The 15,000-nt window shown below is 34.3% G+C and overlaps 1 protein-coding gene and 1 long non-coding RNA gene across 6 annotated transcripts in view; one reads left to right on the top strand and one right to left on the bottom strand.

Annotated features, from left to right (window-relative positions):
* Nucleotides 1-8,839, top strand: part of LOC113799974 (uncharacterized) — a 13,690-nt gene extending 4,851 nt beyond the window's left edge. The window contains exons 2-4 of one of the 5 annotated variants that reach the window (XR_003474920.2): nt 2,428-2,523; nt 3,985-4,203; nt 6,354-8,839. This is a non-coding gene — a long non-coding RNA (uncharacterized lncRNA). Of the gene's footprint in view, nt 1-2,279; nt 2,524-3,984; nt 4,204-6,353 lie in introns of all 5 variants that reach the window. The other 4 variants (XR_003474921.2, XR_011399633.1, XR_011399634.1 and 1 more) reach the window with 4 other exon arrangements.
* A 2,036-nt stretch (nt 8,840-10,875) lies between these two features.
* The window catches only part of LOC113799971 (regulator of chromosome condensation), a 7,447-nt gene continuing 3,322 nt past the window's right edge, over nt 10,876-15,000 (bottom strand). Inside the window, exons 5-10 of the mRNA XM_070139891.1 lie at nt 14,870-15,000; nt 14,154-14,283; nt 13,230-13,342; nt 11,974-12,354; nt 11,663-11,696; nt 10,876-11,180 (exon numbers count right to left, since the gene is read on the bottom strand). The exon at nt 14,870-15,000 is cut by the window's right edge and continues 1 nt beyond it. Coding sequence (XP_069995992.1) covers nt 11,048-11,180; nt 11,663-11,696; nt 11,974-12,354; nt 13,230-13,342; nt 14,154-14,283; nt 14,870-15,000 — 922 coding nt within the window. The 3' untranslated portion in view covers nt 10,876-11,047. The remainder of the gene's footprint in view (nt 11,181-11,662; nt 11,697-11,973; nt 12,355-13,229; nt 13,343-14,153; nt 14,284-14,869) is intronic.

Here is a 15,000-nt window from a genome sequence, read left to right as displayed (position 1 = left end):
CATGCCATGCTTCTCCGCACTCTTTTGGCTAGTCCTCATGCACTACTCTCTCCTCTCCTCTAATATTCGGATTCCATTAATCCCTCGGCTTCTATGAAAACACGCTACTGGCTACCTCTAATACAATAGATTTGATTTCTATATGATTTTACTCATCTATTCTTTTGAGGAGGAACCCTGTCTATTTGTCTATGCACTTTACCTATTTCCTTCCATAAACCTATTACTTTTACCTAAAACCCACAGCGTTATTCCCTTCTTGGTACTTCTCCATTCTTTCCTACCCACCTCTCTTTGTTTTTCTAGCTAAAGAATAGCATTTGCCTTTAGAAAATGACTACTAATAACATACAGAATGCATATAACAGCTAAATACAACTATATATGTACCATATACTCTACTCCCATCAAGTCTCTCCTCTCCCCGTATACCTGCTTTGCTATCAATTACACTGCACAGAGGCGTACTGTTGTCACTATATTTCTAATATTTTCTTCCTAATATCAGATTAACTTCCATACCAGTATATTAGATTTTTTTCTTAAGAGCAGGATTATTAACAAAATATGAACTTGTATATCTTATAAATGCATACAGGGAGTTATTTTTATTTCAGCAATGGCCTGAGAAGGTCATCATTAATAATGGATTGTATATAAACATGGAACATATAGCTTTATTAGATGACGCTATGGTTATCGCAAAGTGTGTCCATTTTCTTATTCAAGAAAGCCATGGCTCTTCTTATCTGCATATCAATAAAAGCTTAATTGCTTCATGCTTTTACCATTGGATTATTAAAATGTAGATTACAAATACATGCAGCCTTTGTACATATCCTTGACTTTCAACCTCTTGAACAAGTCCACATGGAAATGATTTCCTAAATGCAATTCATAATTTCTCTTCAATAAATCAATCAGCCATTTGAATAAGATAAGAATGAGATTTTTCTTTTTACTCATCTCATCTTCAAATTCCTTAGTACCTATAGTAAAATAATGGAGAAAATATCTGAATGAAAAGGTATGATTATAAAGCACTACTGCCTAATGATAACCAAATTTAATTTTCATCTCTTTTACATCTCCTTTACATCTTAGGCTGATTTATTCCTCAACAACCAAAAAATGCTTATGAAATGAAATGGACCACCGATTCATTAACTAGGCTATAAGGAATATTTGGAGAATTTCTAAAATTCTCTGCATTTCCTACACAATAAAAAATAAAGAATTCAAAAGAAGTCTTAACAACAAATATCAAATAAATTTTATCTGCTTAATACTAGAACTAAAATATAACAAATAAACAAGCTTACTAACTAATCACGTTTTTGATGATAGATCAGATTTGCTCAATAAAAAATATGACCTATAAAGATATGGGAAGTTTTGTCACTGTTCATCTTTAAAAATAAACAATAAATTCATCATTTAGGGATATTCAATCAAATGTTCTGAAGTAGCAATGGTGTTCATATGTGTAAGATAAAAACCATGATAAGGATCTTATCTTATAGTGCAAGATGATAAACCTCAATGCAAAGCCAGCAAAAGGCAACATTTATGAATTCATGCTACAGTAATCGAGTTTTGTAATCTAAATATCATTGACAGATAAACAAAAATCAGCAAACTAGAATTGCTTACCTAAATCAAAGTTATTTTCTTTATTTTTCCATATTCTCAAATATTCAGTATGGAAATGTACCCTACTCTAATATCAGAATAAAATCATCTTTGACTCATTTCCTAATATGCACTTTCTTTTCAGGAGATTATCTAAAAAAAATTATTCATGACACTTGTATTGTCAATCTTAACTTGTAGGATGAAATTTTTAAAAATCAGCATTTTCCATGTTTTCAAAAATAATAACTGCATAGCTTTGAAACTAATAAACCTCTCAACTATGTAAGTATTGGAATTAGCAAATTAACGACGACAATTTTTATTGTCTGACTTCCTTCATTGGAAAGCTAGTTACATCATATGCAATCATGTTAATACTGTCCATAAAATGGGAAATTCTTATTAATAATTCTTATTTATGTGTGCATTGCTCATTATTTGGCAACTGGTTTTCTTTCACTGAAGAAATTACTGCAAGTTTTTTTTTTTCTGGTGAAATACAAATGATTTGAAGAAATAAATAATTACGTGGGAACTGTTTACAAGAAGCTAACAGTGTGGCTTTCAAAAAGTGACTTTTAGCTTGTAATAATATTAACCGTACTCTACCTAAATCCACATGAAACTTGCTGGATCTTTGACAGGCCTACATTCTAAGTTTCAACCTAAAAATGGCACACTGTCAAGGGATCGTCATGGCCTCTATACTATGCTCTCCAGCAATGACTAACACATTTCCACCATACAAGACAGACTGCCGAGTGGTTCTGTTTCTGACACTATATTCCCTAGGAGACTACAATCCCTCCCATGCTAGAAAATATTACATGGTGGAGATTTCCAAACAAGTGTAGAGGCACTGACAGCTGTGGAATCAACTTGCACAAGGTCAGTAGCAAATGCAGAAGTGTCTCCTAAACATTTATCAAGTACATAATGATAATACTAAAATAAAATTGGAAAATTTTGTATACATATAGAACGACACGTGTTATTCTCACCAGCAGCATAGTCTCAGAACATTTGTGACCCTAATCTTTATAATATATCAAAACGACATAAAACGGTATAACGAAATCCTGATATGACTCATCATACTACTATCATAATATTGAATGTAATATGACTCCTAAGATCTTGAGATGACTTATCTTAAATCTTACAATCAATTGTAAAATAATGGGACTCAAAATCAAATCTTTATAATTTATCTACAAAAATATTTCAGTCTTCCCATATCTTGCCCTACCATAAGCACCTGGAAAATAAAAATAAACTTTCACCTCCTTAGACTACCTAAAATTTAATGATTAGAGCTCCTTAACATTGATATTTCTTTAACTGTATTAAGGCAATAGATTAAAAACTCCTAAAATGACTGAAAATGCAGAAAAATATATAAATAGATACAGGTGGCTCAGAGGGAATCCAACACACTAAGATTTTTTTTAAATCTTAGGCTTTTAAATTTACGTTATTGAAATCTTTATAAGAATGCTAATTTCCCCTTAAGCGAACAGCCAACCACCACCGGTAATTACACATTTAATTGTAATTTAAATTTAATTATCCCATCATCTCTCCCACACCTACACACGCCCACCTTATCACCCTCATCACCGCCCTCAAAAGCTCTCTTTTCCCCAGCTTTAACCTCCTTTATTATCCTTCAGAAACCCGTAACCGAATCCTTCAATCCCTCTCCTTCACTTACTCGTAGGATTTGGAGCCTCGGAGCTGGAAAATCACCCTAAATATTCACCGCCAGCGCCTTTTCTCTCCCTCGGCCGAGCTTCAACCTTTTACCATAAATAGCGGATGTGTTTACAAGATCCCTTTCCGTTGGTCGAGCCTCGTAGGATACTAGACCAATCAGAATAGAGTTTTATGTTATGTGAAGCCAAAGACTGAGTTATGATTGGCTAGAAATCGCGCGGATACTCGCTTACAGGAGGGGATTTTGGTAGGATGGGTCTGCTCGGGAAAGTGACCAATGGGAATTAAGATATCTGTCTATGGCTCTTAAAACTTTATTGTGATTGGTTACTTTTTTCTGAGGGGATATGTGGTTATTTTATTCTGAGAAAAGTGACTTGGTTTATGAATTTATCGATGAAATGCATATATGAGGATATGAGACCTAAATTCCAGTCGATAATAAAGAAGGATATAAATGTCGAATCTAATGTCAAACCTATAATGTAATAATCAGTTTGACATTTCGCACGAAAAGATAATCAGCAAAATTAGAACTATACTAAACCCAAAAAGAAACTAAACAACAAAGAAACAGACAATATCTACAAATCACCATACATAAACTGACAATTAAAACATAATACATTATAGGAATAGGAAAGAAAAAGGCCAACACTGCGAATAAAAGCGATTAGACCTAAGACTCTGATTTGACCCTGGCACCACGTCGAAAGCAGCGGATGACGTTTGTAAACACTTCATATCAGCTGGCGACTCCGAGGCATCCCAACGCCACGTTCCGTCCTCTTATCTCTGGCAGTAAACGTCAGCCTTCAGCTGTGTGAGCATCTTCTTCGCCCCTATATTTAGGTAAAATGGACTGTATTATTTGTACTTAGTGTGTGGTTCTTGGAAATACATATTTATTGTGTTTAAATTTGCTAAATATCGTGGTACTAGTTTTTTTGACAGCTATTGGCACTGACCAGTACATATTTATACCTTTATTCGTAAATCTACTAATCATTATCTTTTGATATTGAAAATCGATGTTACTTCTAATGGGTTTATTACATAAAGATAGTGTAAAAGGGATAAATATTGATATATCTATAACTTGATAGCATGTAAGCCATACCGGCTCTTGGAAACCTAATACGGGAAAGTACGATGTATTGCTTGTACGTGAATATATAGTACGAATTATCCACTTTTAGAACAAGAACATACTTCATTTACAAGTACCAGATGAGGCGTCAAGGCATAAATTTTGAAAGGAAAGCATGAACAAGTTGTAAGACCTTCATTGGTTTCCAGAAATTTCAGATGCTCTGGAAGGAGACTTTTGTATCAATTGTTGGAAGCTGCTTGATATGGTAGAACACCTGTTGTGTGAGAGCTCTCTAAGTGTACAGAGAAGAGAGGGAACATCTTTTTGAAATGGGATTTACAGTGATAAGATAATGGTATAGGGTAAAACAGAACAGAATTTATTTTATTATAGGTGTTTGGAAAGAGGAATGTGAATTTTAGAATGACCATATGTGTTCAGTACAAGCTGTGAACATAGATCAAAATGCACATTGAATAAGAAATTATTAGAATATAAAGAGAAAAGATATCCTGGTTACTCTTTACCTTATGGACAAACTCACCTGAGACTGTCCCCAACTCCAAAGTCCTTAGGGCATTGCCTGAGGGGAGGGTTGATAGGGGGGCTTCCCCCTCCACCTCCCCAACACCCCCAGGAAACTTTGCCTTCACCTCAGTATACACAGCAAGATGGAGCTGAAGTTCAAGAGTTCCAAGTGGACTTAAGCTGTGAGCATCGCTTTCTACAATATATTTTCCTTATTTTGTGGTGGTACTGTTCATGTCTGCAGATTATTTCTTGTACCGATGACTACAACTTTTAGTCCACTACAAGAATACTATCTTCAATTTGTCCAAACTGAGTGTCCATACTGTAAAAATTAACCGATATCCCTTAGGCCTCTCCGCATGTTTTTCAGGCAGTTATTGATCTTGCTAATGTCATAATTGGTTGACTGATGTTTCACATCAATTGTATACCTGACCTTTTTCTATAATATATTTTCATCATTCAGGCTCATATTGATTCATGATTATCCTGGGTTGTCGAAGAGATTATGACACAATACTTCATAGGATAGACATTTTCTTTGGGTTGCATTTTTCAGCCAAAGTAAAGTAAAATATAGGCCATTCAATTCTTTCAAGATCTTTTGATCTGAATATATATATGCATCCATCTCATTACATGATGAGAGAAGACTTTTAATGATGCACTGCTTTTGGTTAGAGGAAATCAGAGTGTATTTTTTTCCCCCTCAAACTTCTTGTTCTTTCATTCTTTAACCCATTAACATCGGTATGTTTTGAAGCCGAAAATATAAGATTCCGGGCAGCTACAAAATCGGTTGCGACCGGCTACTGCGTAGGAGCGCGAGCCCCAATATAGTGTCACACTGGCGGGACACCCGGCAATGTTTATTTTTTTGTGTGTCTCATATGTGGAACACTTGTCATTAGTGGGTTAAAGGATAGAAAATTTAGAGATTCATGGATTCAAAGAAATACAAAAAGCCTCAAAACTGTTTTATAAGAAAATTTATAAACTATAAGCTAAAACTACTTTTGTCATTTTTCAGGGTACCACATAGACCTTAGTACAATAATGCCTTATAATGTGTGGCCACAAACAAACTCAATCGCAATCTCAGTTAATGATGTGCAGGGCGCTTATTTAGGACATATCTCTCTCACCTTAGAGCAATTTGATACAAATGAAAAGTCAAATAGAATCTAGAATAAGCCGGCGCTAATGTTTTCAAGTGTTATTCCCAATTTGCATCTGGTAAAATCTTTGTATAAAATAGGACTTACTTCAGGATCATGTAATCCTCTGCAATAAATGATAGGAAATATAAATCTATTTCATTAGGGATACAAGGTATACTTCTGCCGGAACAATGAGTTCATTCTGCGCCTCATTGCAGATCAGCCAGTGAGACACAATGCGTCAGCTCAAGGGAAAGCCAAAGGAATCGGCAAAGGAGAAGCGTGAGAGGAAGAAGGAGTTTATGGAGAACAAAGACAAGGCCTTCACCGTCGCTCTTCCTATCCTAGGAGGACTCTTCCTCCTCCTGGCCATCTTCGTGTACATCAAGACACGGCCGAGGGTAGAAGAGCTGTAAGGAGGCCATGTCTCTCCGCAGGTGCTCAGTCCTGCTGATGCCCCAGTCCATATCAGGAAGTTTGCTGAGAGGCTTCCAGTCTTAGAGAATGTGCAAATATCTGTTTTAAGAGAGTTTGCTTTTTTCTTCTTTTTTTGTGTATGTGCAGGATCATTGGTATTACATAATTTCATCAGATGACAGAAGTGGAATGATTTTAAAAACATACAAATTGAGTACCTTGGGAAATTATATGTAAAACCATAGAAGTATACTGTATTTGATAGAGGTGACATAGGCCTTAGTGGTTGATCATAAATATAGTCTACATTTTTGAATGTAATTTTTATCTGCTCTGATATATAAGCTAACTACATCAGGAATATGCACATGATGTAAATGTTTTAATTCTATTTATTCATCAAGGAGATATGATGAAAGTATGCCATAGATTCTTTATATTTATATATAGAACCAATGAAAGTAAATATGTATAACAGATGTACAGTATACTGTGATATTGCTAGGAACAATGTGCCTTATGTCCTCTAACCTGAAGGAATTTATTGGTTTATTTTTGACGTGTAGGTAATCTGAAGGTTCTCAGGAGTGGTCATGTGTGATTTTTATTATTGGTTTTTGAACAGCCTTCTTTCTATTAGCACCATTATTGAAAATTCCAATAGAAGCTTCAAGATGTGTCTGAATCTATGTATTATTACATACATGTGAATATATATGTATATGATTAGATTGTGTAGACCATCGTTGCAAAGGTTTCAGATCTAAATCTCCCTAGAGTGGCAAGAAATTGCTACTGCTAGCAATTTCTAGCATCATTTTCTGCTTATAAGAAGCATTGGAATATATTAAAGAATCAACCAGAAAGCACAAACTTTTGGTATGTAGTGTAGGATTGCAGCATTTTGGAAAGATAGTACAGCAGCTGTCTTCAGTCCTCAACTTCCACCCTTGCTCTCACTGCAGCAGAGAAATGCACTAATGCAAATGCAGATTCTTATGTGCCTTGAATAAGGAAGTATTTGTTGCTACTTCAAATTTTCACAATGTCATGCAACTGCTAAGAATTACTTAAAAAATCCTGCATACCTATATATCAGTTTATTAGAATAATCATGAGTATCTTCATGCATTCATGAGTATGTTTATGAATCCATCAAATTACTGTTATCAGACATATGGGAGTTAATGGTGACTATTCAGAATTCCAGTTTCTTTCCGTATTGGAGAATTTAGGTGTTCATTCCATCGTGTTTGTGAGAAGACCACTGTTTGTTCTCATTTTTGTATTTTTTCTATATATTGTTGGTGGGATTGCATTTTTTTCCTTATTTTCTTTTCTTTTCGGGGAATTGATATTCATTCAAGACATTAGAATAAGCTCACAGTCTTCCATGACTAGGTTTGTGTGTTGTACAAAACATTAGATTTAATTCCTTTTCTTTTAACTTACACTGCCTTCTGTTACATTTTTTATTCTTTACTTCATGACCTCACAGGATAAAACCTTGGAAAATGGTTCATCTTTGTCTTTTTTTCTCTCTCTCTCTCTGTCTCTCTTTTGATATGTTAATTGATCAGATGCAGTTGTCTCATGTCCTGGTCTCAACAAATGACAGAGCAGCTAAGGTATCATCCTGTGAATTATGGATCAGTTGTTATTTTGTTTCTGTAACAAGACCATTTGTATGAGTTTAGAACTTTCAGGATGTGTTCAGTGCGTACTATTCATATACAAGGGTTTTGGGTGCTAGTATTTCATCTTCTTGCTGTTATTACCATGTAATGATTGTTTTATTGATTTCTCAAATCTATTTTCACAGTGTAAGAGATATTTTATTTTCCTCTTTTGTAATCCTCTTTACAAGGGGATGACAGAAATTTCTGTTTGTGGTTTTACAAAGGATTATAAACTGCACATATTTATATATATATGGGCAACCTTTTTTTGTCATAAGATTCACTACCTACAGTTTAACCATTTGAGTGCACTAAGCATACATAGTATAAACAAGGATAGAACACCAGATGACATTGAAATGTACGACATGTAATATTGTATTAAGTTATAATAATTTTCATCCACTTACAAAGGAGAATCATACCAGAAACGAGTGCACTCAGAGGGTTACGCTTAGAGCTGAATAAGTGAACATTAGTGTCACACTTGATTATTTATTATGTTGCAACCACATCAGTCATGCGTAGACTGTGGTGACAAAAGCATGCATGCACCACCTTCTTCCTGCAAACCATTAGAGATTGTCTAATAAAGTCTTTATTTAATTTTTCTCTCATATTGTACTAACCCTAACTTCTAACCCATCCACCACATATTTATTGACAAGTCTGTCATGTGTCCAGTTTCTGAACAAAAATCAATAGTGAATTGATAGATACTCTCAGCTAGATCACAGTTGCTTCAAAAATTACCTGTTTTGGTGAGGTTTTAAGTACTTCCTTGTTTATATCTGCCATAATGTCCATTGCTATAGTACAAATACCTTATTATGTATAGGTATTAATGTTACTTCTGAGAAAATGCCACATAACATAGGGCATAGGAATTTCTCTAGGTAATTGTACAAATACAAAATAATAAAACCTAGCCACAACACAAAGAAACGTGTACTGCACTTGCTTGCATACCCCTTCCATAAAGCCTATCCTCTGTTTTATCTTTGTTGGTACAAGGGGGGGGGGGGGATATACAATAGAAATGGATTTACTTTGCATATTATTACAGTCCAGTCAAAATCATTTGAGAGAAGAAAAAGGGTCATAAACAGTGTACATATGCTAAAAAGCTTTAGTGGTGCCTAAAATGCTAATAGAACCAAAATGAGAAAGTCCTAAAGCTGACAGGTGACAAAAATCAGTTTGTACAATTTAAAGCTATTTGAGAAAAGAAAAAAACATTAAAACCTGGCAGAGAACCATGTTTGACTTGTTATATTTGAATCTACTTCACAATCACTGTGACTGAGGCTTAGCCTGGTCTCAATCTTCTCTAAATTACGCACTTCATATACACCTTTCAGGAATGTTTACTTTTATTATATAAACAAGTGTTTACGCAAATTTGTTGTGGTAGTGTGCATGTGATCAAGCATAAGGCAATGCATGTATGTTTTTGGATTCCTGAGGGCATTTATCTCCCTTGTCTTTTATGAATATTTGAATTAATTGCAGACGGTGATATTGGCAGGCACAGCCACACAGATCAGTGTTGGCAACATTGTCAGGTTGGGTAGGGCAATACCAGAAAATCAGGAAGGAAACATTTTTTGGCAATGCTGATAAAGCAGAGTGGGGCTCACAATACTAAAATAAAATTTTGGAAGTGCCTTGTGACATAGAATTCAAATAGCAAGCATTGGTTTGTTGATTAATGTGCTTGTTATTGTCCTTTAAATATGTTTATTTCTGACGTTATTCCCACACATTTCTGATCTATTTTGATATTATTCCCCCCCTCAAGAAAAATAAGTTAAGCTTTTATTATTCAAATAATTCTTGTATGCTTTTATTAGCAAAATATTTTTTCATATACTGTCATTATCGTTATTTTTTGCTCATTATTTGAGTATTTTTTTGTATCCTCTGTCACTACCTTTTGCATTAGTCCTCTGTTACATTTTTACTCATTACATTTAACTCTTCCTTCATTAGTTCCTTATGTTTTGGTTACATTTTTTGTCAGTTGTTTTCTCCCGATCTAGTTCTTTCTCAATCCTCCATTTCAGAAATATTCTTTATTCCCTGTGTTCTGCTTTGTATTTGGGAAAATATGATATTGCCTGCTTGCATTGTATAAACTGTGTGAACATTGCTTCTTCAGAACATTATTATGAATATTTACAAATTATGGAATCTAGTTATTTATCAGAAATTGTCTCAAAGAGCACCTATTTAAATTTAAGTCAGTGCATTTTATTATTATTGATACTTTGTTATAATCATCATCAATCACCATCATCATCATCATCAATTATCATCATCATCATCATCAATAATAATAATAATATTAATATAATCAGTGGGAATTTTATAGGTAACTTAAGAAACAGTTAATTGAAGAAAGAGACATGATATGCTGGTGCCACAATTTACAAAAATTATAGTGTTATGTCTATAACTAGAATTGAAAGATCAATGTGTAAAGATGTTCAGAATATGTTATATAAACAAAAAGAAAGAAAGAGATGAAGGAGAACACACATTTACCATAAACTGCACACTGACTAGATACTTCTGTGATATGCTAAATTCGCTAAAGCTTCTGCTCACGTTTATTATTAAGAAAGAACAAATAAGCAGCAAAACCGAATTTCTATTTGTTAATGAAGAGACATATTTCATTTCTTAATTAAAAAGAATTGGTAATTTGTGTATTTATATGTACATATGCTTACATACAAGTCTACATCCATATAAACAAATTTAAATGAATATATATACACAGATGTGCTATCACAGCAGAAGCAAACCACATGTCATCTCCCACTAGTGTCCGTTGCAATAAACACTGAAATCCATCCCCCAGCAAACATTGTTCTGATGCCTGTGACTGGTACCAGGCAAGGTTCATTCCTCTCGGCTGTGTCGCCCAAACCAAGCTGGCCGTACCTAAAATAAATAAATAAAATTACATTTGTATGGCATTTCATGTTTAAGGAATTATCTAATGATAGAACTAAAAGAAATGCATATTGAAATATCTAGGGTTATGATATAAAGTAATATCTGACCTCGGCCAAAAGTATAAATCTATATGTATATCAGTAATATAAAAACATTTACTTGAACTTAAAAATTACAGATTGCCTGCCACAAGTGAATGTGTCCTGAAATGTCTCTTCCCTGGAAATTTTACATATTTTCACCTGTGAATCGTCAACTCCTTTACCCATCTTTAACCTTTCAATACTATTCTAGATAGTTGATGCATAACACTATCCCCTTTAACCACCCTTTACTGTACCTTCCTATAGTGCTATATGACCTTAGATGTCTAACACATTTACTTTGCTTTTAAACCATTAACCATTTCAACTGTGAAGACAAGGGATATAACTTAATCAAAACGTTAAGTGGCATAGCATACTAACTTGTTCATGCCAGTGGACCATACACTCCCATCCTCTGTGAATGTTTGAAAAAGGAGATTAATACATATCATATTATTTTGCAAATGCCTTAAAACTAAGAGAATAACAAGATTGAATTGGAATATGGCTCATGAATCATTAACAATTTTGACACTGTACAAAAAAAAAAGAAAAAAAGAAAAAAGGCTCTAAAGCCTTAAACTCTATACTGTTCAAATGTTTAAAAAAATAACTTGATGCTTTACTTACAGAAAATATGCCTGTAACATTCATATGAAATCTAAGTGTATGGTACTAATGTAATGTCTTACCAAGCTGATATAATGTGTGCCTATCTCCACCTTTGACATCTATGATTGCCATATCTTCATTCCAGAAGTCCAACAGCCTGGGTGAGGTCTGTACATTCACAACATCCTTCGCACGGCCCTTGTTGATTCTCAAATCAGATCTGCAATCTCCTGTTCCTTCGAGAGATGCTTTATGATCGTTGTCACTCTGTTCATTGGTCCTAATTTCTTCCACCTTGCTATCACTGTGTATTGTGTCTGTCATATGAACTGGTTCGGGACATCGGCATCTGTGGCTAAATGTTCCCAAAATCGATGCCTCCTGATCTGCCTTGGCTGGGAAGCCCAACTGGCCACTTTCATTCCAGCCCCACGTGTATGCGTCACCACTCGTGCTCAAAGCTGTTGAAGAGAAAAAGAAGTAAGAGAGAGGATATGAGGAAGACAAAAGGGGGAGGATAAAGAAAAAGGAAATGAGAAAGACAAAAGGGAGACGAAATGAGAAAGTCAAAATAGGAATAGAGAAAGACAGAAGGAAGAAGAAGAGAGAGGAAATGAGAGAAAAGGAGGAAGAAGAAAAAGGAAATAAGCTAGTTAAAAGAGGGAAGAAGAGAGAGGAAATAAGAAAGACAAAAGGGAATAAGAAAAGAGATGCAATGAGAAAGATAAAAGGGGGAAGAAGAGAGAGGAAACAAGCAAGTTATAAGAGGGAAGAAGAGAGGAAATGAGAGACAAAAGGAGGAAGAAGAAAAGAAATGAGAAAGTAAAAAAAGGGTAAACATAAATAATTCATCTGTCTCCTAAGTAAAAACAAATACTTGAAATTACATAAGAATATCACAAGCTAAAATTCAGTGTTGAAAATTCCGCATTTCTTTGATGCAAAAGCTCATTCCCCAAACATAACTCTATACTCTACCTCCACAGATCCAAAATTCCTTTCCCTAAGATTTGAGGTAACAATACTATACTATGTGCTAAGGAAGGCACAAAGGAAATTTAAACTGGTAAAAGAAGACAATTAAAATTTTACGGATGATCCTCTATTTCCAGAAACATGATGTTATTAATTTACTCAAGATACCATACAGTATATTTCTTAACACACTAATTTCAGGATTAAACTCAAACCATTAAAGGCAACAATTAACTAAGTATTTATATATAAGAAAAATATGCATACATTATCGTCATCAAAGATAACATACACCCACAGCCACAGCCCACCCACACAAATAATGATAACAAAAATTTAAAAATTAAAAATATATAATTACCGACACAGTGCCAACCCCCCGAGGCTATGGAGGAGATGGTAATGCCTTGAAGACTCTCTACTGGTTCTGGACGATCGATCTGGCACAATTCTCCGTTGCCAAGTTGACCACACCTAAAGTGGGACAAGAAATTATTGAGAATCGAATTATATGTAGGAGTTAGGCAAGTCATTTTTTGTCCATTGCTAGCAGGCAATTATTCAGAAGAAAAAGAAGTAGATTTTAAAAATGATACAGGAAAAGTCCTTATCAGTTTAAATATACTGGCTAAAGAAAATTTATCTGATATTTACTAATTTTACAAACTTTAACTGAGAGAGACCTAGAGCTTCCTCCCCCTCCCCCATCTCTCTCTCTCTCCCTCTCACTGTATGTTTCTCATCCACCTTCTGACTCACTCACTCTCTGTCTGTCTGTCTGTGTCTGTCTCTCTCCCTTTCCCTCTGTGTCATTCACTGTCATCCTCCTTCTCACTCTCTCTTTAGAAGCATCTTTTCTAGATACAGAAGCTGGAACTTAAAAGACAAAATAAAGATCTAAAGTCTAAAAGAGTACAACTAAATTTCCATTTTTAATCCTGATGACACAATTATTACATTCCTAAGAGTAAAACATATATCACATTGTTAATATTTCATAGGAGAAAGACTCCTTTTCCAAAGTAAAAGACTATCTTAAATGCTTATCTGAAACAGCAGGGATTAGCATATTAGTGGATTTTTCTATTATTTCCTTAAAATCAATTATCATTAATCTTTTACTCAATATCCCAAATTCAATGTCAAATGAGCTCTTCTTGTCATTGGAGAATGATCTTAATTAATTTCATCCCATACTAGCAAAATGATACCAAGTGAGATTTAGGGAAAATAAAAGTCTATTTGTATTTCCTTCCACCTACTTCTGAAGATGTGTAGTACTTACATTCCACTGCCCCAGGTAAGGACTACTCCATCCGTTGTTAGTGCCATACAGTGCTCCTTCCCCGCTTCAACAACACTGATTCTGCTGCCACCATACGGTAGAGGAACACCACTGCTGTACAACTTCCCATCTGTGGTTCAGGGCAGGATATATATTCTTATGGTAAATCAATCAGAAAAAGCATAGTCTTAAACTTGATATAATGAAAAAGACCCTGCACTAAATCTATTTGAAAAAAAAAAAAAAATAAATAAAAAAATAAACTAAATCTATTTGAAAAAATATATTCTTGCACTACATCTATTCAAAAAACATCATAGTGTCCTATAGAGAGAACCCCTGTTTGGAAAATCAAAAATGTTTAATGCAAACAGTTGTTCAAACATATAATGGTCAACATATAAGAAAACAGTTGACTCTTGACTATTACAACCTAAATAAACAGCATTTTCTGTTCATACTAGCAATAAATAGCTTATATACTTCAATTCATTTTTGCATAACAGCTTGTATGTATATGTTATAACAACTATCTGTATAGTAATCTTTCATGACATGACTTTCAACACAATAATTTCCTTTTCAATATTTTTCTTCTATTTCTACTTGTTAGAAATTAAAAAATATCAACCTTGAGAAAGCTCAAGGAAAGATCAGTATTTTTTTTTTCTTTTTGAAGTTCCTGCTTTGAAAGAAAATAACATCTTATACTTTACCTTCATCGACAGCTATAAGAGAGTTGTCCTCAACAAAGACGGAAAAGAATTTTGTTTGAGATGTTGTATGATGAACATTACTTTCACTCTCTGCTATCCTGTCCTGATCTTCAACTTGCTCCACTGTGGGA

This window comes from Penaeus vannamei, chromosome 26 (genome assembly GCF_042767895.1).
Source record: "Penaeus vannamei isolate JL-2024 chromosome 26, ASM4276789v1, whole genome shotgun sequence".
In the NCBI taxonomy this organism is placed as follows: Eukaryota; Metazoa; Arthropoda; class Malacostraca; order Decapoda; family Penaeidae; genus Penaeus; species Penaeus vannamei.
Note: the sequence above shows the minus strand (reverse complement) of the source record. Positions and strands in the feature narration are given on the sequence as shown.